Source organism: Hydractinia symbiolongicarpus, chromosome 14 (genome assembly GCF_029227915.1).
Source record: "Hydractinia symbiolongicarpus strain clone_291-10 chromosome 14, HSymV2.1, whole genome shotgun sequence".
NCBI classification, from domain to species: Eukaryota; Metazoa; Cnidaria; class Hydrozoa; order Anthoathecata; family Hydractiniidae; genus Hydractinia; species Hydractinia symbiolongicarpus.
Window position 1 is genome coordinate 9,666,866 of NC_079888.1, and position 26,848 is coordinate 9,693,713.

General features: G+C 31.7%; 1 protein-coding gene across 3 annotated transcripts in view; it reads left to right on the forward strand.

Moving 5' to 3' along the window:
- LOC130624996 (FYVE, RhoGEF and PH domain-containing protein 6-like) overlaps positions 1-26,813 on the forward strand; it is a 31,398-nt gene extending 4,585 nt beyond the window's left edge. Inside the window, exons 2-27 of one of the 3 annotated variants that reach the window (XM_057440068.1) lie at positions 55-160; positions 7,303-7,390; positions 7,521-9,223; positions 9,661-9,731; positions 11,372-11,444; positions 11,860-11,933; positions 12,877-12,960; positions 14,790-14,938; positions 15,758-15,812; positions 16,992-17,093; positions 17,378-17,465; positions 18,780-18,830; positions 19,160-19,218; positions 19,301-19,372; positions 19,447-19,515; positions 19,991-20,074; positions 21,204-21,283; positions 21,946-21,976; positions 22,358-22,444; positions 23,047-23,175; positions 23,639-23,738; positions 23,824-23,942; positions 24,799-24,924; positions 25,459-25,518; positions 25,805-25,896; positions 25,972-26,813. In XM_057440068.1, coding sequence (XP_057296051.1) covers positions 124-160; positions 7,303-7,390; positions 7,521-9,223; positions 9,661-9,731; positions 11,372-11,444; positions 11,860-11,933; positions 12,877-12,960; positions 14,790-14,938; positions 15,758-15,812; positions 16,992-17,093; positions 17,378-17,465; positions 18,780-18,830; positions 19,160-19,218; positions 19,301-19,372; positions 19,447-19,515; positions 19,991-20,074; positions 21,204-21,283; positions 21,946-21,976; positions 22,358-22,444; positions 23,047-23,175; positions 23,639-23,738; positions 23,824-23,942; positions 24,799-24,924; positions 25,459-25,518; positions 25,805-25,896; positions 25,972-26,017 — 3,729 coding nt within the window. In that variant the 5' untranslated portion in view covers positions 55-123 and the 3' untranslated portion in view covers positions 26,018-26,813. Of the gene's footprint in view, positions 1-46; positions 161-7,302; positions 7,391-7,520; positions 9,224-9,660; positions 9,732-11,371; positions 11,445-11,859; positions 11,934-12,876; positions 12,961-14,789; positions 14,939-15,757; positions 15,813-16,991; positions 17,094-17,377; positions 17,466-18,779; positions 18,831-19,159; positions 19,219-19,300; positions 19,373-19,446; positions 19,516-19,990; positions 20,075-21,203; positions 21,284-21,945; positions 21,977-22,357; positions 22,445-23,046; positions 23,176-23,638; positions 23,739-23,823; positions 23,943-24,798; positions 24,925-25,458; positions 25,519-25,804; positions 25,897-25,971 lie in introns of those variants that run through there. The other 2 variants (XM_057440069.1, XM_057440067.1) reach the window with 2 other exon arrangements.
- Positions 26,814-26,848: the final 35 nt, after the last annotated feature.

The following is a 26,848-nucleotide window of genomic DNA, read 5'->3' on the forward strand; positions in this document are numbered from 1 at the left end:
AAGCTATCACAAATTTTCTTACATATTTAAAAAACTCCTTAAAATTCATGATAGGTTCCAGTATCATTAATCATTCGCTGCAATTCATCTTACAACTTCATGTGCCTTGCCTTTTGATGTTAAATGGACAGCTGGTTCTTGGCATCTATGCTCTTCTTTGGTAAATGCTTGCCAAACTTCTACATCATTTTCCAGGATGTATAATCATCATGTTTACCAGGATTAAAGATCAGAGTTGTTTTAATGCCACTCAGTGTACAATTTTTTGTTTTTTTTTACATTCGAAGTATGCTACTTCTAATATGGTTGTTCACCCTCTGTTATATATAGTCATATTTTCTGTTGGCCAAAAGTGGGTTGTGCTAACCACACAATAAATCTTCAAGCTAAAAATAACAAATGCGATATATCTTTATTGAATTTCCTACAATCAATTTTTCACTGCTAACAACTAGTAAGTTGTAATGCTGAACATGAAAAAATTTGCTCTCTGCTACAAACTATAGATGCTTTAAAATAATTTATTGTCCTGTTATGACTTTTTTGGATCATGTATGTTAAAGGCTATTGACACATTGAAAAAAAATATCACAAAATGTTTATCAAAAACAAATTATTTAATAAAAAATAGTAAATACATAAACTATCTGTGTGGAATGTTATTAATAAGAAATATACATAAATTTTTATTATCTTTTGTCTTCTTTTTTTCCTTTTAAAGTCATTTTTAAAGGCCCTAACTTTTAAAAAAGCAAAAAGTTGGAAATTATGTTATTGGTAACGTAGACTGAAAGGGAACCCGAGGAATAAAATAATGTTGGCCTTATACTATAGAGCTTAAAAAATTGGTAACAAGTCTTTTTAATTTTTTTAAAAATTTCTTTTTGTTCTCAAGATATTCACATTTAAGGGGAAGTTTGGTCAAAAATTATATTTTCATGATCAATAGTCATAAAAGAAAAAAACGGATACCATAATTCTTTTTAAGTGAAACCCTCTTTTTTCTGAAATAATCTGTGTTAAACACGTGTAAAAACACCTCCGTATGTTGACCCCTTCACATTTTTACAAAGGCTGGGTCGAGTTTGAACTATGACGTTTTATAGTTCAAAAATCCAAGTTCGGTGTTAAGGGTTAGGTTACAGTACCGCTTGAATGTAACTTTACATGTACGCAAGTTTTACGACCTAATTAACGATCTCATGTCTACATAAAGAACCTTTACATATCTTTTGTTTACACACAACTTAGTTGCTTTCTATTGTTATCGTTGTGCGCAAGTCAGAATAATAAGATTTGGTGAATCCTTTTGTTATCACATGTAACATGCATGTTATTGTTTAAAAGTGTTAAAGATCACAAAGGCCATATAAATATATTATGTTAGAACAATGAACAAATATAACACGTTAAAAGCATTTCTATCCCTCATTTTCGTTCTTAAACTTTTAAAGCAGGATAACGAAGCTTTTCTATCGCCGTTCTTCGTTCCTAAATTTTTAAAACACGATCTAACGAAGCATTTTTATCGTCGTTCTTCGTTCTTAAACTTTTAAAATACGATCTAAAAAAGCATTTCTATCACCGTTTTTCGTTCTTAAATTTTTAAAACACGATCTAATAAAGCATTGTTATCGCCGTTTTTCATTTTTAAATTTTTAAAACAAGATGTAAAAAAGCATTTCTATCACCGATTTTTGTTCGTAAACTTTTTTGAGTAAAGTGAGTAAAAACAATAGATACATGAATCTTTGTTAAATTTTATTTTCTTTCGTTGATCTCTTGACGACTATAGCAATTAAATACAACAATGGGACACACACAGTTCACATGAGCTAATTAAATTTCGCGAACAAGACATGAACTCTATTGTTTTTATCATGCAAAAATAGCTCATGTATTAAACAATAGGTTAACATCATCATCATCATCATCATTCTTGGCTTAGTACCGTTTTCCATGCTAGCATGGGTTGGACGGGGTATATTAATGACCCTCTTCCAATCTGATCTAGACTGTGTTAGATGTAAACTACAATAACAACAAAAGTTTTGACACTACCGAAAGCTCATGCGAAGGTGATAACTATCGCGTACATGTAAAGTTACATTTGAGCGGTACTGTAATCACATGAAGAAATTTTAATATGTCAAACTGTGCTACCATCGACTGTACAAATCAAAGTAGCAATAATAAAAAGACAGAAAAAGATTAGGGGAGTGAGAAAAATAAGGAGGTAGAGAGCGAAAAGCTGACGACAAAAGACGAAGATAATAATGTAAGAAAAAATCGGGTAGTCTCTTATCAGATTTCCAGTGCGAGAAAAAAAGCTTCGAATGGCTATATAATATAAAAAGAAGTACCCCCCCGAAAGACTCTGAATTTTATATTTGTTCTCAACATTTCAAACCAGAATGCTTCAAAAGTTTTGTTAGCTATGTTTGTTATTATGTTTGTTAGCTATGTTTCACCAAACAGCCAAATATTTGTCTTTCTTGTATTAAGAAAAATTCAACACAATTTCACTTATTATAGCCATTTCCAAAATAAAACCATGTCAAAAAAATTATATTTCCTTTCCATTTTCTTCTTCCATTTTCTCTCCCCAGCGCTGAATGTTTATTTTTCACATCTAAAATTCTTTAAGAACGTAATTTCGTAAGACGGGGGTAATAAAAAATTTGGTCGTGTTTTCTACCAAGTGCATTGCATCGCCCCCTTAATTATTGAGGGCAAACAGTGCAGTGTTTAGTACTGGTTTACGAAGACAAACCATCCCAAAAGTTTCGGCTTCAGTTATACATTGTTTTTATAAATAGAAAAACCTTTAAATTAACCCCCGTCTCATGTTTTGATTTTTGAGCACAGTTTCTCATTCGATTTGTAAAGCTAAATAGAATAAAGCAACCACCGTTGTGTTTTTTTGTGATGTTGTTTTGGCAGTAGCAAATAATACCGAATAAAATATGTGTGAAGGAGAGTTTGAATTACTTCTCTTGTTTCCTCTATTTCTTTTTTCATTGTGAAAACCACCTCTTCCTTTTCTTCTTGTTTTCTCTAAAGTATAAAAGACTCATTGTTCTACAGAAACAACTACGTAAGAGTCTTTTATAAAATCTTAAAATTTTTATGTTTTGCATTTTTTTCCTTCATATCTGCATATTCTAACTTTGCTGTGTAGTTTTTCTAATTCAAATGATAAATGGGGAGAAAAAAAGCCTGCACACTTGAAGGTAACTGCAAGTCAAGGCATCTATGCTCTTCTTTGGTAAATGCTTGCCAAACTTCTACATCATTTTCCAGGATGTATAATCATCATGTTTACCAGGATTAAAGATCAGAGTTGTTTTAATGCCACTCAGTGTACAATTTTTTGTTTTTTTTTACATTCGAAGTATGCTACTTCTAATATGGTTGTTCACCCTCTGTTATATATAGTCATATTTTCTGTTGGCCAAAAGTGGGTTGTGCTAACCACACAATAAATCTTCAAGCTAAAAATAACAAATGCGATATATCTTTATTGAATTTCCTACAATCAATTTTTCACTGCTAACAACTAGTAAGTTGTAATGCTGAACATGAAAAAATTTGCTCTCTGCTACAAACTATAGATGCTTTAAAATAATTTATTGTCCTGTTATGACTTTTTTGGATCATGTATGTTAAAGGCTATTGACACATTGAAAAAAAATATCACAAAATGTTTATCAAAAACAAATTATTTAATAAAAAATAGTAAATACATAAACTATCTGTGTGGAATGTTATTAATAAGAAATATACATAAATTTTTATTATCTTTTGTCTTCTTTTTTTCCTTTTAAAGTCATTTTTAAAGGCCCTAACTTTTAAAAAAGCAAAAAGTTGGAAATTATGTTATTGGTAACGTAGACTGAAAGGGAACCCGAGGAATAAAATAATGTTGGCCTTATACTATAGAGCTTAAAAAATTGGTAACAAGTCTTTTTAATTTTTTTAAAAATTTCTTTTTGTTCTCAAGATATTCACATTTAAGGGGAAGTTTGGTCAAAAATTATATTTTCATGATCAATAGTCATAAAAGAAAAAAACGGATACCATAATTCTTTTTAAGTGAAACCCTCTTTTTTCTGAAATAATCTGTGTTAAACACGTGTAAAAACACCTCCGTATGTTGACCCCTTCACATTTTTACAAAGGCTGGGTCGAGTTTGAACTATGACGTTTTATAGTTCAAAAATCCAAGTTCGGTGTTAAGGGTTAGGTTACAGTACCGCTTGAATGTAACTTTACATGTACGCAAGTTTTACGACCTAATTAACGATCTCATGTCTACATAAAGAACCTTTACATATCTTTTGTTTACACACAACTTAGTTGCTTTCTATTGTTATCGTTGTGCGCAAGTCAGAATAATAAGATTTGGTGAATCCTTTTGTTATCACATGTAACATGCATGTTATTGTTTAAAAGTGTTAAAGATCACAAAGGCCATATAAATATATTATGTTAGAACAATGAACAAATATAACACGTTAAAAGCATTTCTATCCCTCATTTTCGTTCTTAAACTTTTAAAGCAGGATAACGAAGCTTTTCTATCGCCGTTCTTCGTTCCTAAATTTTTAAAACACGATCTAACGAAGCATTTTTATCGTCGTTCTTCGTTCTTAAACTTTTAAAATACGATCTAAAAAAGCATTTCTATCACCGTTTTTCGTTCTTAAATTTTTAAAACACGATCTAATAAAGCATTGTTATCGCCGTTTTTCATTTTTAAATTTTTAAAACAAGATGTAAAAAAGCATTTCTATCACCGATTTTTGTTCGTAAACTTTTTTGAGTAAAGTGAGTAAAAACAATAGATACATGAATCTTTGTTAAATTTTATTTTCTTTCGTTGATCTCTTGACGACTATAGCAATTAAATACAACAATGGGACACACACAGTTCACATGAGCTAATTAAATTTCGCGAACAAGACATGAACTCTATTGTTTTTATCATGCAAAAATAGCTCATGTATTAAACAATAGGTTAACATCATCATCATCATCATCATTCTTGGCTTAGTACCGTTTTCCATGCTAGCATGGGTTGGACGGGGTATATTAATGACCCTCTTCCAATCTGATCTAGACTGTGTTAGATGTAAACTACAATAACAACAAAAGTTTTGACACTACCGAAAGCTCATGCGAAGGTGATAACTATCGCGTACATGTAAAGTTACATTTGAGCGGTACTGTAATCACATGAAGAAATTTTAATATGTCAAACTGTGCTACCATCGACTGTACAAATCAAAGTAGCAATAATAAAAAGACAGAAAAAGATTAGGGGAGTGAGAAAAATAAGGAGGTAGAGAGCGAAAAGCTGACGACAAAAGACGAAGATAATAATGTAAGAAAAAATCGGGTAGTCTCTTATCAGATTTCCAGTGCGAGAAAAAAAGCTTCGAATGGCTATATAATATAAAAAGAAGTACCCCGCCGAAAGACTCTGAATTTTATATTTGTTCTCAACATTTCAAACCAGAATGCTTCAAAAGTTTTGTTAGCTATGTTTGTTATTATGTTTGTTAGCTATGTTTCACCAAACAGCCAAATATTTGTCTTTCTTGTATTAAGAAAAATTCAACACAATTTCACTTATTATAGCCATTTCCAAAATAAAACCATGTCAAAAAAATTATATTTCCTTTCCATGTTCTTATTCCATTTTCTCTCCCCAGCGCTGAATGTTTATTTTTCACATCTAAAATTCTTTAAGAACGTAATTTCGTAAGACGGGGGTAATAAAAAATTTGGTCGTGTTTTCTACCAAGTGCATTGCATCGCCCCTTAAATTATTGAGGGCAAACAGTGCAGTGTTTAGTACTGGTTTACGAAGACAAACCATCCCAAAAGTTTCGGCTTCAGTTATACATTGTTTTTATAAATAGAAAAACCTTTAAATTAACCCCCGTCTCATGTTTTGATTTTTGAGCACAGTTTCTCATTCGATTTGTAAAGCTAAATAGAATAAAGCAACCACTGTTGTGTTTTTTTGTGATGTTGTTTTGGCAGTAGCAAATAATACCGAATAAAATATGTGTGAAGGAGAGTTTGAATTACTTGGAGATAAACTCATGTTAGGCAAAATATTTTGAGAGAAGTTATGCGTCAGTTGTTGTGCTCGTAGGCATATTTTTTTATCAATGTGAAGACTAATATTTAAAGGGAATATGAAGAGTTTTGTTATGGTTTTAAACACGAAAAAGAAAATTATGTTTGGCTAATTTTTTGTTTATTTTACCTTCGAAATGATTGTCAGGAATTTCAATTTGTATCCCTGCGACACAAGCCTTTAACTGTACAACTCCATTGCTCTACAGTACCAACGCATTGGCACCAGGTATTGTTGCCGATCTTAGAAACTTCTTCTTCTCCCTCATCATTCCCCGAACTACACATTCATTATTTATTCAGTTCTTCCAAATAAAGTTCTGTTTCGAAATTTAAGGGACTAAGAGTAGATGAATCAGGCATGTCATCATTTTAAAGCTTGAATCGCTGCGAATTGAATCGATTGCTGACAAATTGACATTGTATTTTCAAAAAAGTAATTTGTTACAGATTTGAAAAGAAATATATCTAGAAAAAGTAGATTCTTTTAGCAAAGTGTGTAGCCTGTGCTGTATCTCTTTCACGCGATGCAACGTTTTGAACTGTGAAACGTCATACTTGAGTTAGAACCCAGCTTTTTTTTTCTGAAACGATTTTTTAAAATTAAAGAATTTTTAGAAGTTTGTGTCAACATTAGAGACTCTGAGTTTAATGAAGTGAAGTTTTTCTGTTTTTACAAGTATAAATGCGTTTAAGCAAGTGTTATAACACAAGATGATCTGACGTCAGAAAACAAAATTAACGATAGATAAACTATTTTTGAAAAATTATCCTTTGGGAAGAAAACTTGAAATATTAATAGTATAGGTAGGTAAGGAAAAAAAATGTGCTGGCTGGGAAACTATGATCATGAGACTATGGGAACATTAAAAGACTTAGGGCTGATTATGCCATTATAATATAGAAAATTTACACTGACTGAGTCAGGATCATAACAAAAAATTGTTAACTTCATATTAAAGTTTTAAAGATATATGTTTTGTAAAATATAGGTAGCAGGTGCACTCATTGTTATTAATTTCATTACAACAAATTAACAAATGTAGGAAATTAATGTATTACCTAATATATTTAGTACAAAATTTGACTGAAACAAGTTTCATAATTAAATAAAAAAAGATGTCAATAAATATGTTTTATTGGTTTATCTAGATCAGCCACTTGCTCCACCTCGACGGAAATCTATAAAAGCTTCAAAGGGAGGCATGAATTCAGATGGTCATTTGAGAAAATCTGTAAGGTATATGAATATTTTTTTAGAACAAATTTTACTTTTACTAAGACTTTTTAAAAAAGGAAAAACTGTTTCATTTAAAGGAATCAAATGTATAATTAAATTAAATTATAATCAGAAATTTATATTTTTATAGACCAGTGGCAATACTAAAACCTAAAATTCCAGTGAAACCTAAACTTCCTGAAGTCAAGAAGAATGATGATCCACCTGGGAAAAGGAAAAAGAACCCTCCACGTCCACCACCGCCACCAAGCAAAACAAGGCCAATTGGGCCAGATAGTGAAATTCCAAAGATTTACAGCAACGAAAATGCTTTTACCGAAACTGATAAATCTCAAAATTTATTGGATGGAAAAAAGAATATCCCAAAACCTAAACCTGCACCAAGACCAAAATCAAAACGACCAACTCCAATTCCCAGAAAATCAATCAACAAAGAAAACAGTGTAAATGCAAAGGAAGCAAAAGTTTGGACAGAGGAGGTATCTAGAGAAACCGATGAAACTAGTGATGCAGATGTGAGTGAAAATCTTAAAGGAAGAACTTTAACACATCCCTTACTACCTGAATTTGAAAGCAAAGAGGGAAAAGTTCGAACTTTGTCTCATCCTTTAAGAAAGAGTGACAATTGTCATAAAATAACTTCTAAACAAACAAAGAAACAAAAATATAACCGAAGTTTGAGTCAGGATAACCTTTTAATAAATGCATTGCCTGTAGTGAAGTTAAAACGCTCAAAAAGTGTCGATTATGGACTTAATGAAGGAACAGAACATACCGTAATATATCCAAAATATGAAAATATTGATCCAAAATACTTGAAATTTGATTCTATGCCGAAAAAACAGAGAAGTTCAAACCAAAGTTCGTATGAGAATGTTACACTCCCTAATGACAATAGCATATACTCCATACCAGTTAGACGACCTTCTTTACCAGACTACAAAGAACCCAGAGGCTATTGTGGCATTAGTAGTCCTTCTAGGGATGAGAAATCTACTCACTCATGTGAAACTTTTAGTAATCAGTTACCTGATCTAATTCGTTATAATGATAATGAAATGGACTCAAAAAGTTGTCCATCAACACCCATAGCGAAAATGAAAAGACAAGCTCCATCGGCTCCATACCTTGGTTTACATAAAAGTGTGAAAGAATATTTACCAAAATCATCTCATTCGCCTCTTGATAATGAAATTCTAAAGGTGACTTCTAAGGGTAGTGACAATTTATCAGATGAAGGCTTGTATTCTGTTCCTCCATCCAATCAGCCGGGTATAAATATCTCCCCTAAATCAGACAATCCTTCAAACTTCCCAAGTACGTCAGCTGGTTATGCTAAATACACACCTTCAAACACATCCAGCACAAAAAACAGTACTAAAAAAACAGATAGCCAGTATTACAATGTTGTCCTTCAAGTGTCACCAAGTAATCACTCCTATCCTAAGAGTGATTTAACAAGCAGTATTAGGCCTGTAGCTAGTGATGCAGAAACCAAAAAAGCTCTTCACGGACCTCATGTTAGTGATTCTGAATCACTGGAATCTTCCTCTTCTGATATATCATCAAATATTTACTCTTGTCCTAAGTCTGAATTAAAACAATCTGCAAGAATTATTACTTCTGTAAAAAGTGATGCAGAATCCAATAAAATCCTGCATGAAGCTTATGAAAGCAACTATGACTGTCCAAGATCTCCCTCTAAAGCTGGTCTTAAGATTATGCAGGAAGAAATGTATGTTGATATGCTCAGTAGTACCTATGAACAAGTTGATGGAAACAAAGGTGATAAAAATAGTGCTTATGAAGACATTAACCTACCGTTACATAACTGTAAGTTTTATTCTAATCCCTGAAACATTTTTTTGTATTAAATGCTGCATTTTTTTGATGTGGCATCATACTTAAAGTTCTTAACATTCAAATACAAAGTGTTGTAGTTTAGGCAGCACATGATATAACCCTCAGTATATGACAACTAAACGTTCACATTTAATTATCAACAAAATTTCAAGATTTCAGAACCCTCAAACCCCTAAAAATGCATTTCACAAATAAAATTAACATTGATATGCTAAAAGAAATCTCTACAAACATTACTTTTACTATAAGTTTATCCCAAATTTAGGAGGGAAGGATAATTAAAACGTCTGCTTTCATAATGCTTTTATTACCATTACAATTTTCTGAAATTTTGTGATTTTAATTTGGACCCTGGAAAATATTGGCCAGGAATTAAAGTGATATGTTATCTCATTATTAATCTTTAGCTTCAACTTCAGCTTCTGAACAGCCACCTCGACCTCCTCCACCGCGCATTGCTTCTTCTGTTGTAGAGAAGGTATGTAAATACAGTGTTCTGCTGCAGTATGGTATAGGAAGTCACATTTCCAATTATTTCTTTGAAAGAGATGATAGATTTGTGCAACATTAATTAGCTCTTTTGAGGTCCTAGAGTCAATTAGAAAATTGTGCCAGATCTGATATCGTTGTTACTGTGGGTCTGACAGGACCTGTTGATCTTTTATTGAATGTATCACTTGATCGTGTCCTTAATTTATATTTTATCTTTAACAAGTATTTTTTCTAAATTAACTTTATTAAAAGATGAAAAAAACATAAATAAATTAATTGCACACTTGCCTGTCCATTTTGTTTACTTTCCTTGATTTGTAACAAAAATGAATTTTATTTTTAAGGTGGCAGTGACCCTTTTAAAATTCGAAGAAAGTTTTTCCATAATAAGTTACTAAATTATTTTTAGATTATATATCCATATTCACAAAATTTGACATTTTCTGTCATCAGTATTTTTAAACCTGTTAAAGGGTTTGCATGCAAACGTTATCAATGCATAGATATAAATTTTTTTGCCAAAAATGACACTTGTTTGCTTGTCCCAGGCCTCCTAAATTTTTTCCAATGACCCAATAACTAGGGATCTTCAACTTGATTTGCAATAAATTTTGTGGGTAAGCTTGCATAGGCCCTCTATGTTTAGGTGAAAAATTTGCTTGCAAACCGACATGTGGATCCCAATTTATGGGACCAGCAAACGAAAAAAAAAATTGTCAAACAATTCACCTTTATAATATCTATATGCATTGATAAAGTTCGAATGCATATCCCTTAACAGGTCTAAAATTACTGACGAGAAAAATTTTCATAATTTGCTATTACTTAAATATGACCTCATTATGCAGCATAATTAAATCTGAAATTCTTTAAATGTAATATCTTTAAAACCAAAAGAGCGCTTTTTAAAAAATTTAAAAAGACTTGTCAATCAACTTTTTAAGCTCTATAATATAAGTCCAACATCATTTTATCCTTGGGTTCCCCTTAATAGAAACAAAGATGGTGCATAGCATAGAAATTTATGAGGTTTATTATAGTACTGCATTTTTGTTTTTCTTTAAAAAATTTTAAAAATTTATATGGTGGAATACTGTGTAAATAACAAAGTGGTTTTAACAGCTAAGAAAAGATAACTGCCACCAGAGGATAACAGGAGTTTTGTATTAAGAAAGATTTTTTCCTTATAGAAACAACTTTTCATTGTTATGCAGTCCTTTGTTGCATGCATGTAAAATGATTGTACATTGACTATTAATAAAGAACAGGATTTGAGACTATAAAAACTTTAACATTGAGATAAAATATCAAACTACCTATTTCTAATTGAAAATTATTGCAGATTCAGATATTGGAGACAAGAAAGTTAAAATTGAGATACTTTGTTGTTCAGATGTGTGGCCCTCGTGCTTCGTGTTCATGAGTTTAAACATTTACCACTAGCCTTTAACATGAAAGAAGATTCTCTTGAATAACACATTTTTTTTGTGCCATAACTCTCTTAGCGAAAGTGTCATTGTAGCTATACAAGGGGTATCTTTAGAGGTGCTTTATCTACTAAATGACACCTCTTCCTCAGTTTTTAGTAGATTTGTAATTTTTACTTTCATTCTTATTCTTATTTAGGGGCAATTAGATACTAACATTTATACAACGGTTGGTAGCTTAGAACATCAATCAAATTCAAGTCAAAGAGTAGGTATGTTAGAAAAACCAATGGTTGAACAATAATGGACTTGTTTTTTACTATAATTACAATTTTTCAGCAATTTCTGATAAAAATTTTCTTTTTTCAGACACCATTAACATAAAAATATTTTTTTCCAGGTCTTTTTTAAATGTTTGGATAAAATGAGTTTAATTAAAATATTGGCATGTAAGGTTATTAGAAATTTCTGAATGGTCAAAAACAAAAGTATTTGAATATAATTGGCAGAGTCTCATCATTCATTCATAAATACATAAAGTATTAATGACACCTATCATTTCCAAATGAAAGTATTTCAAATTTAGACGAAATAAAATTTTGTCTTTATGTTTTTATTTTTTGGTAATACATAAAACATAGGTTTAATTGACTTATATTTTGTTTCTCTGTTTATAAACTTTATTAGAAGAAGTTTCTTGCTCTGAGTCAGAAAGTGACGAAGACTATGAAAATGACGACATGAAGCAACTAGAACGTCAGGTATGTAATCCCTGTGTTTCAAATAATTGTTCGTGGGGAATTAATTAGTGTGCAAATTAATTTATAAATTATGCAAAAACAACGCATGCATAGAAAAATGAAGACATCAAGAGAAGCATAGTTGATCATCTTGTTTGATTTTTGTAAGAACTTCTAATTAAATTATCGTGTAGATTATCATGAATAATGGCTGCAACATAAGCTACAACCCACCTTAAAAAGGAAAACCAATGTTGACTCAAATAAATGTCTACAAGATGCTGTTGATGCCATGGAATATCTTAAAAATGTATGATTTAAGCTAAAAATAAACTATAAGGTAGAATTATACAATTGGCTGATGTTCAATAGTTTGTTTCGGTGAAACAATTCATGAAAATAATTGTTATGACTGGTGATGCTGACAATTACGTGGAACTAAGAATTGAAATGCTTCTAAATAAATTAAAGATAATGCAGGCTTAGTTGTGCGCAAGAAGTATTACCTTGCATAGTGTATGATGATCAACACCCTACTATATAAAAATTGTGTGATTCACATTATAAAAATTGACTTCAAAATAAATTTAATTTTTATTCTGCTTAGAAATAAAGAATTTTTAATTTTCTACTGTTGAATTTGCAGTAAAATACTTTTTTTTTTTCGTTGTGGTAAAAAGTTTTTCTAATAAGATGTCTTTTTTTTGTTAAATTTTTGTGCTTTATTCATCTTTGTGAATTCCTTGGCTAATCTTTATGGTCTTTAGCAACTGATAACTCAGTCGTCTTGAAACATGAGACAAAGTTATACCAAGAATTTTAGTTATACCTTTTAGTATTCACTGATTTTCTTCATGATCTGAAAATTAACAAAGTTGCTGTTCAAGCATATGAGCCATGTGAGTGGAATCTTCATCATTCAAGGCTAGCTTTAATAATGTTTTATATACTTCTTATCACATAGGGTGGTGATAAACTCTTTTATATTGCAAATGAAATCTTAACCACAGAGAAAAGTTTTGTACAGGCTCTGAAGTTAATATGCGAGGTAATATTTTTATCTTTTAATAATTTTCTGTAAAATATCTGTATAGAATTGCTGGCTGACTCAACCTTTGATGCCCAATTAAGTACTTAGGCTTATGATAAAGAAATCGATTAAAACAATATGATGTGCATACAGAAAGATGCTTCTTTTTAAAGTAATACACAGGAACAACGGATTCTTCCAAAACAATGTCCACTAAAACTGGAAAAGTAAAAAAGCTACAGTTTCTGCAATTATAATTATAAAAATAGGCAGAAAAGAACAGGGAGAAGTTTGGACCAAAAATAACTCTGAAAAGAAAATATTTGGCATTTTTCGCACATTTTGCTTTAAAACTCAGGCTTGTTTCAAACTTTTTTCCTAATGAATCCAAACATGACCGGTCGAAAATGTTTTATCTGTTTTTGTAAATTTTGGTTCCCACATTTCACATTTAACAAATTTCTTTTTATTATCTATGTTTTGTCTTTCTTGTTGCTTTTGTTGTTTTATATTATCTATACTATAATAGCCGTATACGTCTGGCTGTCTGTCTGTCACCCAAAATGGTAGCTTAACTGGGCAAGTAGCGAGACGCTCGCAATGTAGTATAAAAAGGACTGGCGAACCAGTGGATTTTTCCACGGGCTAACGACTAGTTTTAACAAAATTTGTCTGTGCATTTGCTGTAATGAAATAAAGTATTTTGATTGGCAAATAACAACTACTAATCAAAAAATTGTGAGAGCAACTGGTTAAACCTAATTTTTTTTACATTTTTGGTACACAAGGCGATTTGAACAAAGCACTTGATTAAAACCAATTAAGCAACTGGTGTATTGCTGTCTTTAGTTTAAGTAAGCATGTCACACACCCATGTAAAACTGTAACCTCGGTTATCCCTACTTTTACCTAAAAAGCACTTTTAAAGCACACAGTAAAATTATATACATTTAAATGTCAGGAGACTTCTGGGACACATCACATGACTTTTAGTAGTATTCCAAAGCAGTAAGCACAAAAATATTGATAACATAATTTCCATTTCAGTGGTCAGCATATCCTTATAGGACATAACTACAGTAAAAAGTAAAACAATGACTAAAAACTTAGTAGGATAAGTATGGTGTCAGAATATGTGGAATATTTTATATTGTTAATAATAGCAAAATGAGCTACCTAGCATTTATTTTGTATAGGTTCCTGTGTAACTAAGTTCATTGATCTCAACACCAGGTTGAGCACTTATTACATGCTAGACGTATAGAATCGGAGAAGGAGAACTATCTTTTTTCACAGCTATTGATATCTATTCAAATTATATATTGTTCTAAATAACAATGGAATCATATGATTGTCACGGTCGTCAGAGTCTTTTTTACTGAAAATATGATCAAAGTCAATTTTTCCTAACAAACGCAGCACGGGAAAAGCTTGTAATTGGATGTCAAATTAACCTTCAGTGTGCTTTTTGTAGTAATTAAACATTGTTAATAACTTAATGCATCAATAAATCACAAGAGAAACATCCGTGTGGTGGACTTAAAAATTGCTATTTTGAAGCTTGTCAAAGGTTGAAAGTGAAGTCTACTGATTAAGGAAATACAAGTAAAATAGAAGCTTATAAGTTGCTTATAAACGATTAAGGTTATTCACAAAAAATAAGCTCTTCTGTATGAAATCAACTTGTTTTTAATTTTGCTTACCCTGCCCTGGGCGTTTACTCGATTATGGCCAATTCTTGGCATCAACTAGGTTTTACCCTGGATGTTTATATGAGTAGGGGCATTTATTTGGACAAAGGCATTAAGTTAGTCAAATTCGGTAACTTCTGTTTTACTTTCATTAAGGACTTTGGTGGCTCACTCAAAGGTGCAATGGCAAAAAATTCGAAGCTCCTTCCAGACGGATGTTATTCAGAAATGTTTTTAAACATTGAACAAATTTATGAGCTAGATAAAAAGTTTCTTCAGGAACTCGAGGAAAGAATGCAGAATTGGTATGTATTGTTAAAACCCTTATGAATGTTTATTTAAATGTTGTTGGGTTGTCTAGCAGTCCCTAAAGAACCTTGAAAATTTAAACCAGTGGCCTCAAAAACTTTGAAATTCAGTTTAAATTTTTAAAAAACTTTAGAAGTTTTGTAATGATCCAGACTAAACTTAAGGTGTACAAAGCATCGTTGATTATATAAAGGCATTTTTAAGAAATCTTGTACCGACGTGTGGCCTTGTGGTAGAGTGTTCACCTTTATTGCGGAAGGTCCTGGGTTCAAATAATAATAAATTAAATTGATTGTTTTATAGGATTTTTTTACCTATTTTTCATCACAGCTTAGTGAGATTTTTCATAGATAAATTTTTTTTTGTAGTCTTTTATTTTGTGTTAAGACTTTTTTGTATTAATAAAATAGGTGCGACAGAGTGTTTAATAAATCTTTTGTACTTTTTCGATATATTTTTTTATTCAAACCACCATTTTTCCTTTTTTGTTTCTTTCGACCAGCAATTTTGCGATGCTATTATGTAAAAATATTTAATGCTGTGAAAATGTAACTTTGTTGAATTTTGCAATTTTTATATGATAGCATGTTTTGTTTTGGATCAAAATATAACATGGAAAAACATGTTAAACCGGTGCCATCATGATTTTCTTTTATATTTTTAGAGACGAAATAGTGTGGAACTTGATCTATTATTGATAATAATTTAAAACATTAAGAAATGTGCAGAACATGATGAATTATTCTTTATGAATATCATTTTGAATTTTCTATGTTTTTATACACTTCGATTTTACCTTTATTTTATACACATAGGGACCTTCATAAGAGGATAGGAGATTTAATTCGTGAATATGGACATTTCTTGAAGGTTTGTTAATTTTATGGATGTGGTAGTACTTCATAATATTGTAATACCATTACTTATAAATTTTTTTATCTATCAGTGTATAAATCACAACACAGATGCACACGGTTTATTGTTTGGTGTGCAGACATAAAACAAGAAATCTGGTTGTTAGGCAGTCCTAGAACGGCCGAAAATTAGCTAAAAATCGCATCCTTATCGAGATTCATCACAGTTTTCCTTCAGCTCTGTTCATTAGATTTTTTTTGATTTTTTTAAATAAATCTTCACATTTAAAAAAAAGCATAATGATGGCATTTCTGGCAAAATTAACTAAATTTGGGGCCAAATTGTTTTTTTAAATGTTTATTAAAAAAGTACCATTACATTTTCTATAAATGAACTAAAATGTAAGAACAGATCATTATCAAAATATTTTTTTATTTGTTTCTGTTTTATAGATGAACTATAACCTGAAAACAGATGATTAGTTGCAAATTTCAATTGATTTCATGTCTAAGAAAAATTATTTTAACAGGCAACATACCTGAATTAACCAAATTTAAGGTTTTCATGTTTTTCTAAAAAAAAGAATTGTGTACGCTCATGTTTTTTATTCGCATGTGACCATTAAAATGTAAACTTCTTTTAAAATTTCCTGTGTGTTTGCTAAACTTGATGGAGCTAAATTTAAAGATGTAAATTTACAGAGCAGGTCATAGATGTTTACAAAAGTTGATCCAATATCTTTTAAAAAATACAAAACAAACAAAAAAAGCTCTAGTTTGTGATTTGCTTGGACATTGTTTACAATATGACAGGTAAAAATATAGTCATTTCTTTTCATCACATGGCAAAGTCAGTGCCAAAGCTTAGCTAAAAATTCAGATATATATTTTTATGGAACAATTTTTTAGTGGTGTTGTTTAACTTCGCGTGTTCAATTCAACATTGTGCTATCACTATACGATATAATTCCCACTGGCGAAAACAAGGGGTGTTTTGTTGCTTTTTAAGTAATGTTTGTTATAATAAAAGTAGAAAATTAAAATTAAAAAAAAAATTTTTTTAGTTTTTTTATCATATCTGAAAGAAATGCTAAAAAGTATGTGATATAAATAGCTTCCTCTACCCATACCTTTGTTAAGTATACAGTCTTGCACAACAACAGGCAGGCACAACATATATTTTTTTTCATTCTAGATGTACACCACCTACATAAAAGGATATGATAATGCAATGTCAACATTTCTGGAGAGTTGTTCTACCAACATGAAATTCATGCAACTTGTTTCAGATTTCGAAGTGAGTAGCTAGTAAAAAATAAGTGTTTAAAGCTTGGTTTTCATTAGGACTCTTAAATGTTGTACAACACTTGCTAAATAATTGATGTAGAGATAAAAAAAAACATTTTTTTTGCAAAATCTCCATCTTTCGCTGTGCTACATTTTTGCATCGGTTTGTTGTACAACATTGTTTCTAATAAAGTCATATCAGCGATTGTTTTACAACTGCTCCTCAACTGTTTTCATGGTAATGGAAACCGACCTTTAGAAAAAAATTATTTTAATGTCATTCTTAATATTTAGAGAAGCAAGAAGGCCCAGAATATGAAGTTGAGTAGCTACATGTTGAAACCAATTCAACGCATCCCAAGTTATCGACTTCTTTTGTTAGGTATGTTCTGATAAATTCGATACTTTTATAACTTTTCAGTTAGAATCTTTAAATTCTTTAATGAATAAAAAACGCAATATTTTGTAAGTATATGATGAATTTACAAAAGGCTCTCTAAAATTTGATCTCTCTAACTCAAGCAATTTATCCGACATAATCCGAATCTCCATAGATTTTAACCTTTTCCTGCTGCCTGGAGTATTCCGGAGTATTTTTCAAGTCTAATGTCAGGCGGTAGTTAAAACACAAACGTTAATTTTATTTTAAAATTTTTGAAAAGTATATTTGAGTATTTTTATATTCCCTTTCTGCAGAAAAGTTTTGGTCAAAAACTTTAAATGTATAAGATGCTAGATGAACTTTCCACAAGTCTAAACGTTTTTTTGTTTTCACCAGCGTTTAAATTATAGTTTTGCATAGCCAGAAAAAAGAGGTGTATTTTCTAATAATTATTTGGTATATTCTAAATTATCTCTTTCTGAATTACATACCCATCCTAGTCCCAAAATTCAAGACAATGCTGCAGTTGTCAAAAAATTGATTTATATAGATATAGTTATTGACTAATTAAAGTACAAAAATATTTGTGAGAACAACGAAGCCAAAAACACAAATAACACTGCATTTTCATTTCGGTGCAGCAACAAAACTGATAATTGTTAAATAAATGTTTAAACACTTAGAATTTTATTGAAAACCTAGGATAGCCAGTTCCTATTAGTACTACTATCAACGAGGACTCTGCGAAGGGGGTCCTAGTGTATTTAAATCTCATATTTGAACTACATAAGCCGTGCAAATGCAACAATCCTTTAATTAGACAACCAGCTAAGATATTATTTCTGTTATTACGCTGAACGCTAAGCAGAAAATGTTAGAATCCCGCTTTAAAAGTCTCTAACATGAACACGCAACCTACAGTACTGGAAGTAAACACTTTACCACAAGACTACCAGTCATTCCACATGATGAATTAATAACTGAGGATTAATTCTTCAGCTATAAAAGTGACATTAGAATTTTTTGAAACCTTGAGAACTTTTTCGTAATTTCAGCAAGGAGAGTGTATATTTTAGCAGGCATGGAATACTTATGCACAGAGTTTCCCACTAAGTTCAAGAGATAAGTGTCAAGAAAATATGCCTCAGAATAAGCATATTAACTATGCTGTTTGGTTTTAAGAGACTTTCGTATTGAAGCGAAGAAGAGTAAAGCATGTTAACTCTTCTGTTTTATTTTAAGGAATTTTCATATTGAAGCGAAGAAGAATTTAATATTCCTGACCAACACATTGATTACTGATTTTTTGTTTAGATTATTTGGATCATTTACCAGAAGACAGTGTTGACTATCAAGACATAAAACGTATGTTTCTTTTCGTACTATGATTTTATAGTAAATTTGCCTAAAGAAGTTAAAAAACATAGTAATTTTGAATTTGGGTTTAAAAAATACATAAACGTTATAGCTCATTGTATCTCTTGTATACTTTCAAAAGTTCTTTAATGTGATAAATTTTCACGGGGATTAAATTTCGCCATTGAGCTCATCCGCGAAATTTTAGCATTTCGCGGGGACTTATTTTTGTCGATGGGGGATGTTCTTCTCCCTCGACAAATTTTTATATTGTATTGCCGTTCTCCTTCTTCCTCAACAAATTTTCATAGTTCTAAGAGAATTTATTATTTGCATAGATGGTGTGGTGATTGTATCAGATATTGCAAAATACATCAACGAGAGTATGAAAGAAGGAGTAAGTATGCAGTGTTTGTAATGAGATAAGTAGTGATATATAAAAAGTAAGGCTTCATCAAAAACTGTTAATGTTATTATAGGAAAAGTTTCAGGAGGTGTTACGAATCCAATGTCAGATTGTGAACGCAAAAGATATTGTCAAACCAGGAAGGGTAGGTTGTACATACCACATGTAACATATGTAAAAATATTTTACGTTGTTGTTGATTTTACATGTGTTATTTAGTGTTTACTGAAAGAAGGGACATTACAAAAATTGAGCCGAAAAGAATTACAGCCAAGAACTTTTATTTTGGTAAGTTTGATGTTTATTTATTTATTTCTAATATTTTCACAGGATGTACACTTCGAATATAAATATGTTATAAACGTCTGTACTGCATAAACAAAATAAATCGTTAAAAACTACGCTAATTATAATATAATCCTTAAGCATCCGACCACCATAGATTGTATCAAAGACAGATATCAATCCATAGACCCATTTCAAGCAAATTACTAGCAAGGTCATTTTCCATCCAAATCTGTCGCACCTAGTACACCTGTCTCTTTAATACTTGTACCTTTAAGTGGCGTTAAAAAATTAATCGACACTGTGGTCGTACAATGAAGAAGACCATCATAAAAAACTTTCTACGTTAATATTTATCTTGCGCCCAACTTGTCTTTCTATGTCTGTGAAAAGTTGTTGTACAGGCTACGTGTGAATCATTCAACGATTTTCTCGTCTTCCTAGCTGTGAGAATGTTTAATGTTTATTTACTGTTCAGTTTACTGATGTGCTGTTATATTGTTCCTCATTTGGTCATAACCAGTTAAAGCTGATTATGGAGATGCCATTAGCTGGAATGATTGTAAGTTCTGTCATCATTGTTTTTTTAAAGTAGACTATAAAACTGTTTTACCATGCAATAGGGCGCCCCTCTTAACGCTGCCAAAAGAGAATAGTGCTCAATTAATTGTTTTTGCGAGTAAAATTTTCTTTAGAACGTGAATAAGTACATAAAAATGAATTCCATGTTGAAAACTGATTTTTTTATGAGTGGAAAGGATTTAGCATTTTTATATTTTTAACATAGAACTCTTAAGGTAACGTTAGAAATTTTCATATTTCAAATCCAAGATATTTTCTCGCTTCAGGAGTTTATTGCTAAGCACATTAGGTAGTAGGATGTCGTCTGTGGGATGAAGGGTAATGCTTTCAGGTATTCAACAAGTTAGCAATTTAATGCTACAGCAAAGAGCTTTGCATTTTAAAAATTATTTAGACAATGTTCTAGTCTGGGTAGTTTTTAAAGATGTTCTAAATTTCGACTAATTGTTGGTCTTATAAGCTGAGTTAGAAGAAAACGTATACGCAGTGATGCATGAACAATAGAAACTTATTTAATTGGACAGTTATCTCTATAATAAGAAAAATAGGCCCATAATAAAAGAACTTTAAAGACAAAATAAATTCTTGAGGAAACAATTTTTGCCACAGAATTTTTAGAATTTATGGGAAATACAAAACAAACTTTTTAAAATATATATTTGGTCTTAAATCGAAGATGGTACCTTCTACGACGTGACTATCCCTAAATTTAAATTTTGTTTTACATATAAAAAAAAAACAAGCAGTAATTTATTATAATTAACCAATCCTCTAGAAAGTTAAATGAATAGTTTTCATATAAGTAATACGGAAACAGGACACAGAAATAAATGTCACATTTATTCTTGTGTGTACAAAATTCCGAGAGCACTGAGGAAATTTTCCACGAGAAATCGACTAATGTAGTTGTAACTTTTGGTTTTGCCCTTCTGAGAAAAATTTATTTTCATGGCAGTCACTTATTAGCAATATGTTACTATGAAGCTAAAATGTACAAGAAAAGTAAAATTGTATCATAAATGTTTGGCCACACACTTCCTAGATTTGAGAATGATTTAAAACCTTTCAATGTCGCGTATAATTGCAACCATTGATTTGTTTTGTTTTAGGTGCAACATCCAGATTCGCAGGATTTAACAAATGAGTTTACTATAATAAGCACGCGAAGGTCATTCCTGGTCAACGCAAGGTATATTTCGATTTTTTTACTGCAATATTGAGTGGGATAATTTTATTTTCTACCTACACGTGAAAACTAAAGACAATACTAGCTGTATTTTCTTAAAAACAATTCTACTTCGATATCGGAATTTTAATCCTTTTATTCCAAAGCAATGCGTACCAGCTATATCCACATTTTTTGAAATCCTTGTTCTCTGTTTTCCAAAAATCAGAGCAGAATGAATAATGTAAACTTGCTGGTGCTTATTCAGTCATTTGGCTTTTATAACTATGGTGGAAATGGAATAGCTGAAAAATAGTATCCTTCAAAAAACCCTGATAATTAGTTCTATGATGTACCCAGGTATCATTGTATGAGGTACTTTGCGAACTTGTTCATTAATTTTTGACAGTAAGTAAACATACCGAAGCGCCTAATTTAGGGGACGCTTGTATCCCCATACAAGCGTCCCCTAAATTAGGCTTAATACGAAATCTGATAAAATTAGGGGAAGTCATGGAAGTACAGGAGAATCGTCAAATTTTGTTAAACAAGTAAAGTAGTTAAATTTTACAGTCCAATGAATTCATCCCTTTCACTTTTTCTTGAGGAGCTCAAACTGTAATAGGCTGGACGGGTAATGTCTAGACTGACTGTTTCTAAGTGGTATATTTTGATTATTTTTTCAGTTCTCCAAAAGAAAGAGAAGATTGGATAGCTGTAAGTAGTATTAGTAGAGATATACTAAGTTGGGATTAAAACTAGTTAATTTGGTCGGTTTTCGCAAATGTTATTATCGGCGTAACTCGTGTAATCGATGCTAGCATGGAAACAGGATGTCTGTTGAAATGTCAGCAAAGTCACGAATTGTCAACATGTCAGATAATTAGAACTATTTTTATTTTTCTAAAAAGAGTTGCATTATTTTTTTACAGCCCTAGGTTGTCCTAGGTTTCAAAAAGTATAATTTTTTTTATAAAAATAGCTGAACAATGGGGGATGTGTCGAGAAATAACAAGCTAACATCGGGTGGATGTCTACAGGTGTTCCTCAAAGGTTCTGGTAATATTTGAGAGAATAACACTGGACATTTTCTTGTAGGCATTGACAAGTGCGATTACGGAAGAGACGAAGAAACGCGAAACGTTCACTTTAAAGAGAGTTCAAAACGAGATTAGTAACATACAGGTTAGAATAATTTTGATGGAAGAATTATTTTATGATAGCAAGAAGGCGGGATGTCACTTGCATGCGTCTGAAGTCATTGATTTATCTGAGAAAGTCGTACAAAAATGGGTAAAAACAATTTTTTACATGGTGAGACTCAAAAAGAAATTAAAAGCCATCTTTAAGTCACAACTGAACAAGAGTTAATTTATTTTCTTACAAAACAAATTGCAATGACGAAAATGACACAATAAAATTGGTGAGGTGAAGTTAATTATCGAAAATTGTTGCGCATATCATCAAAGCGATACAGAATAATTTCGTTACCCGATTTCACCGAATGCAATATATGTTTATCATCCTCACAAAAAAAGAAGAGAACGCGATTACTGTGTGTGAAATAAATCTTTCCAAATTAACAACATAGCTCAACTATTAATAACATTATTATTTTTTCCCGCCGCTCTCCTTCTTCGAGATTTTTCAGGATTGATTGAATATTTTGTCACGTAGCCAATAAAAGATGAAGAGTGTCAAATATTCTATATCGAATATCTAAGAATATCCGACAGAGCAATTTGTTTGCGGGTGTATGATATGTTGCAAGATGGTTTCTCATTTAGAACTTGTCATCTGGTCCTGGAGATATCGCACCACCTTGGATACCTGACAGCCGAGCGACGATGTGTCAAATTTGCACGTCGGCTTTTTCTGTGTACAACAGAAGACATCATTGTAGAGCTTGTGGAAAGGTTGGTGCATTTTTGTTATTTTTTTACATTTCGTATCTTTTTAAAGAATAAAAAAATAAAACCGTGTTTTGTTACCACAAATTTCTTAACTAATCTTAGTACCAGCTAAATTCATTATCTTAGACGTAAATTGATTTGGAAAGCTAATAACGTATCGTAGCATAAGAAAAAAATAGAAAACATTTGGATAAAAGCTGGTTAAAAATATGTATATTTATGTTGTCTTCTGAAAACTAGGCGCATACAATGTTCATCCATAAACTTTAGAAGGATAAACCACCCTTTAGTCGTATGACAATTAGTTATCTTGCGCCAGAAATTGTATGAGCTTCTGATTGAAAAAGTTATTCGAAATTATTTGCCTCCTCTTCGCTACGTTCGAGCCGAACATTATACTGTAAGCTCACCCTGTAATGTGCATCAAAAACTTTAGAGGGATAAGTGTCATACTGTTTTTTTGTAGGTCGTTTGTAACAACTGCTCTGCATATGAAGCTCCTCTCAAATATATGGATAACGATGTAGCAAGAGTTTGCGAGAAGTGTTATACTTTCCTGCTCGAAAGTTAGTTGTTGTCGTCTTGTTGTCTCCGTCTCTGTCTCCGCCGACGTTGTCGTTGTTGCTATGACTACTCTGTTTTTATTTTTAGAGTTTCAGCAAGTTGAACAAGACATGGTAGGAGAAGCTTTGGAAGAGCTTAAAGCAAAGTTTAAAAATAGAATGAAACGCAGGAAAACGAAGAGAATTCTACCTTCTACACTCACTGAGGTTTGGTTGCACGATTAAACTAAATACCGCATGATGAACTGCTATGCAGTAGAGTTCTCGAATGAAACTGTTCAGCTTACGTCGCTATCAGTTCTATTTACACCAAATCACGATATAACAAAACCGTATAAAATGAAGCCATACGACACGACTCGAAAGTAGAAGCCATTATGATTTTTGCGAGATCTGACTTTAAAAAAATAACCAGCCTCAATTTTTTAGAAATGTGAAATCTTAAAGATTATTAGACCTTTCCCGAATTTCCTATGTCAAACTCAATTAAAGAGGTCGATGCTAAAATGATTCTTATCCCTAAGTTCCTTAGCAAAAGGTAAAACAAATTACCTAATTTCGTAAATACTTCTGTTCGTTAAGTGCCTCAATTGCGAGCTGAAAGTTACGGTCAAACCCTTTGTATAGCCGAGCTTACTAAGAATAGTCTGGTTTTCAAAATAATTATTTTCTTCAAATCTAAATAAAATCCAACCAGAATATTATATTGTTCTAAAAACTTTAGTTTTGTCATGATAATTTGATATTCTATCTCAATACCCTTATATCCTTATAGCATGGAACCATTATAAAATTTTGGATGACGTCATAATTATTATAATTTATGAAATTCGGGAAAGGTGTATTTATTACCGGCTGAAAAAATTGGGTATTAGTTTTTACAAATAACAAAAAAAAGTTTAACATGACCAGAAATAAGCAACTCTGAGGGTAAAAAAAAATAATCATCAGAATAGCGTGTATCTGTAAAACCGTCATCGCTTTTTGTATGGTTATTCTTTTGTCTCTTATAGTCAATTCTGTCGATGTATCTGAGTGTGATGTCTCGTTTGGTTATGTTTAGGTCGGTGCACAAGAAGAAGGCATCGAGACAAGCGGTTTTCTTCGTTCATCAAAAAAAGGGAAGAAGGAGAGGAGATATTGGTTTGTATTGAAAGATCATGTTTTATACATGTACAAAGCTTCTTCGGTATGTTTTTGTTTCGTCTCGCCGTCCTTCTGTTCAATACCCTTACAGCTTCTGTTCAATACCCTTACAGCTTCCGTTCTATACTCTTACAGCTTCCGTTCAATACCCTTACAGCTTCCGTTCTATACCCTTACAGCTTCCGTTCTATACTCTTACAGTTTCCGTTCTATACCCTTACAGCTTCCGTTCTATACAGCTTCCGTTCTATACCCTTACAGCTTCCGTTCAATACCCTTACATCTTCCGTTCTATACCCTTACATCTTCCGTTCATTACCCTTACAGCTTCCGTTCTATACCCTTACAGCTTCCAACTTCTCTTCTGTCTCTCTATTTTTTCGTTTTATGCTCTTACAGTTTCCAACATATAGCTAAAAAATAAACACAACCACAGTTTACTAAAATTGACACAGTATTGTGTGAAAAAATTTAAAAATAAAACATTTTTTCCGTCTTTCTGACTTACACGTTTAAATCTTTGGCAAACCTAGCCTCTGTCAAGCACTCTATATCATTAGGCGTAATCATATTTCAGGATCCAGCTGCTTCATCCACCACTCCAGTGCTTGGTTATAAAGTTGATGTGGCAGGAAATGTAAGTAGAATAATTGGTTGTAGTAAAGAAAACATAAATGTGGCGAGTGGCCTAGTGGTTATGGAGTTTGTTTCGCAATTACAAGGTCCGTGGTTCGGTTCACAGCGCGGTGTGTTTAGCAAGTGTCTTTACAACAGCTACGGGTCAACCCATGGTATGTGAGGGAACGGCAATGCTGATAATAATATTTTGTTTTTCTCTGTGTGTTATCTTCGATTGCATAAATTGAAGTGTAGAGATACCAAGCTAATAACAGTTAACAAATAAAATCTTGCTCTTTCTATAGTGGGATGAAGAAGATTTTGTGTTTCACTTAACACATCCCGGTGTGAAAGAACCATTGATCTTTAAAGCTGAAAATCGCACGGCTGCCGAGAGGTAAACAATTAATCGTTATTTCTTTTCGTGATTAATATACATGGGTTAACTCGTTTTTTTCGTGTTAATTTGTAGGTGGTTGCATTGCTTGCTCAAAGCGACAGCGCTGTCGTCATCCTAATGATCGATGTTGGTTTGTAATCTTGTCAACTTTGCTTGGTGTAATCCATTGTTAAACAAATCCATTCATTAACAAAAAATTCAATAACAAAATATGTCAAGGAGACTAATTATTTGACATAAACATTCCATTAATTTTCCTGTCCTACATCATAGTGAACAAGTGCAATCACATAAAAGTGGTTTAGTCGCATATCGCGTTTAAGTACAATTAAATTTGCTTGGAAAGTAACAATCGAATTGAAATTTGAAACTGATAACCAAATTTACCATAAATATTTCACAAAAAAATTTTAGTTTATTTGCCAAAATTAAACCTCACGCAAATTCACTCTCCCAACATATTTTGAGTATTGTTAACATTTGAACGATTACCAGATTGAATTTGTCCATTGGTATTCACCCTTACCAAAATGTTTTCACACTGAAATTACAGTAGAAAGCTCTCTGGCTGTTTTAATGACAATTGTAGCGGAGGTAAAGAGAATCTAAGTTGTTGTTTTTAACTACTCCTCGAAAGAACTTTTTTTCTGTTAATTTGTTCACACTTGAGGTTTAGATGTACACATTACGTTGATTAGTTTTTCCAAAGACATATTTTCGCAATTTTAAAAACTTTTTATTTCTTGCAGATTAATTTTCACGAATCCTGTTCAGATATTTTACGAAGAGTTTTTTCGCCAATGAATACTCTTAATATTCTTTGCTCATGAAGAAGACCACGTGACATTGAAAGTTTCCAATGAAACAGAACAAAACAAAACAGAAAAAAAGAAAAAGAAAAATACCTTTAATATTTAAACAAATAGCGCGTAAATTGATACTAGCAATG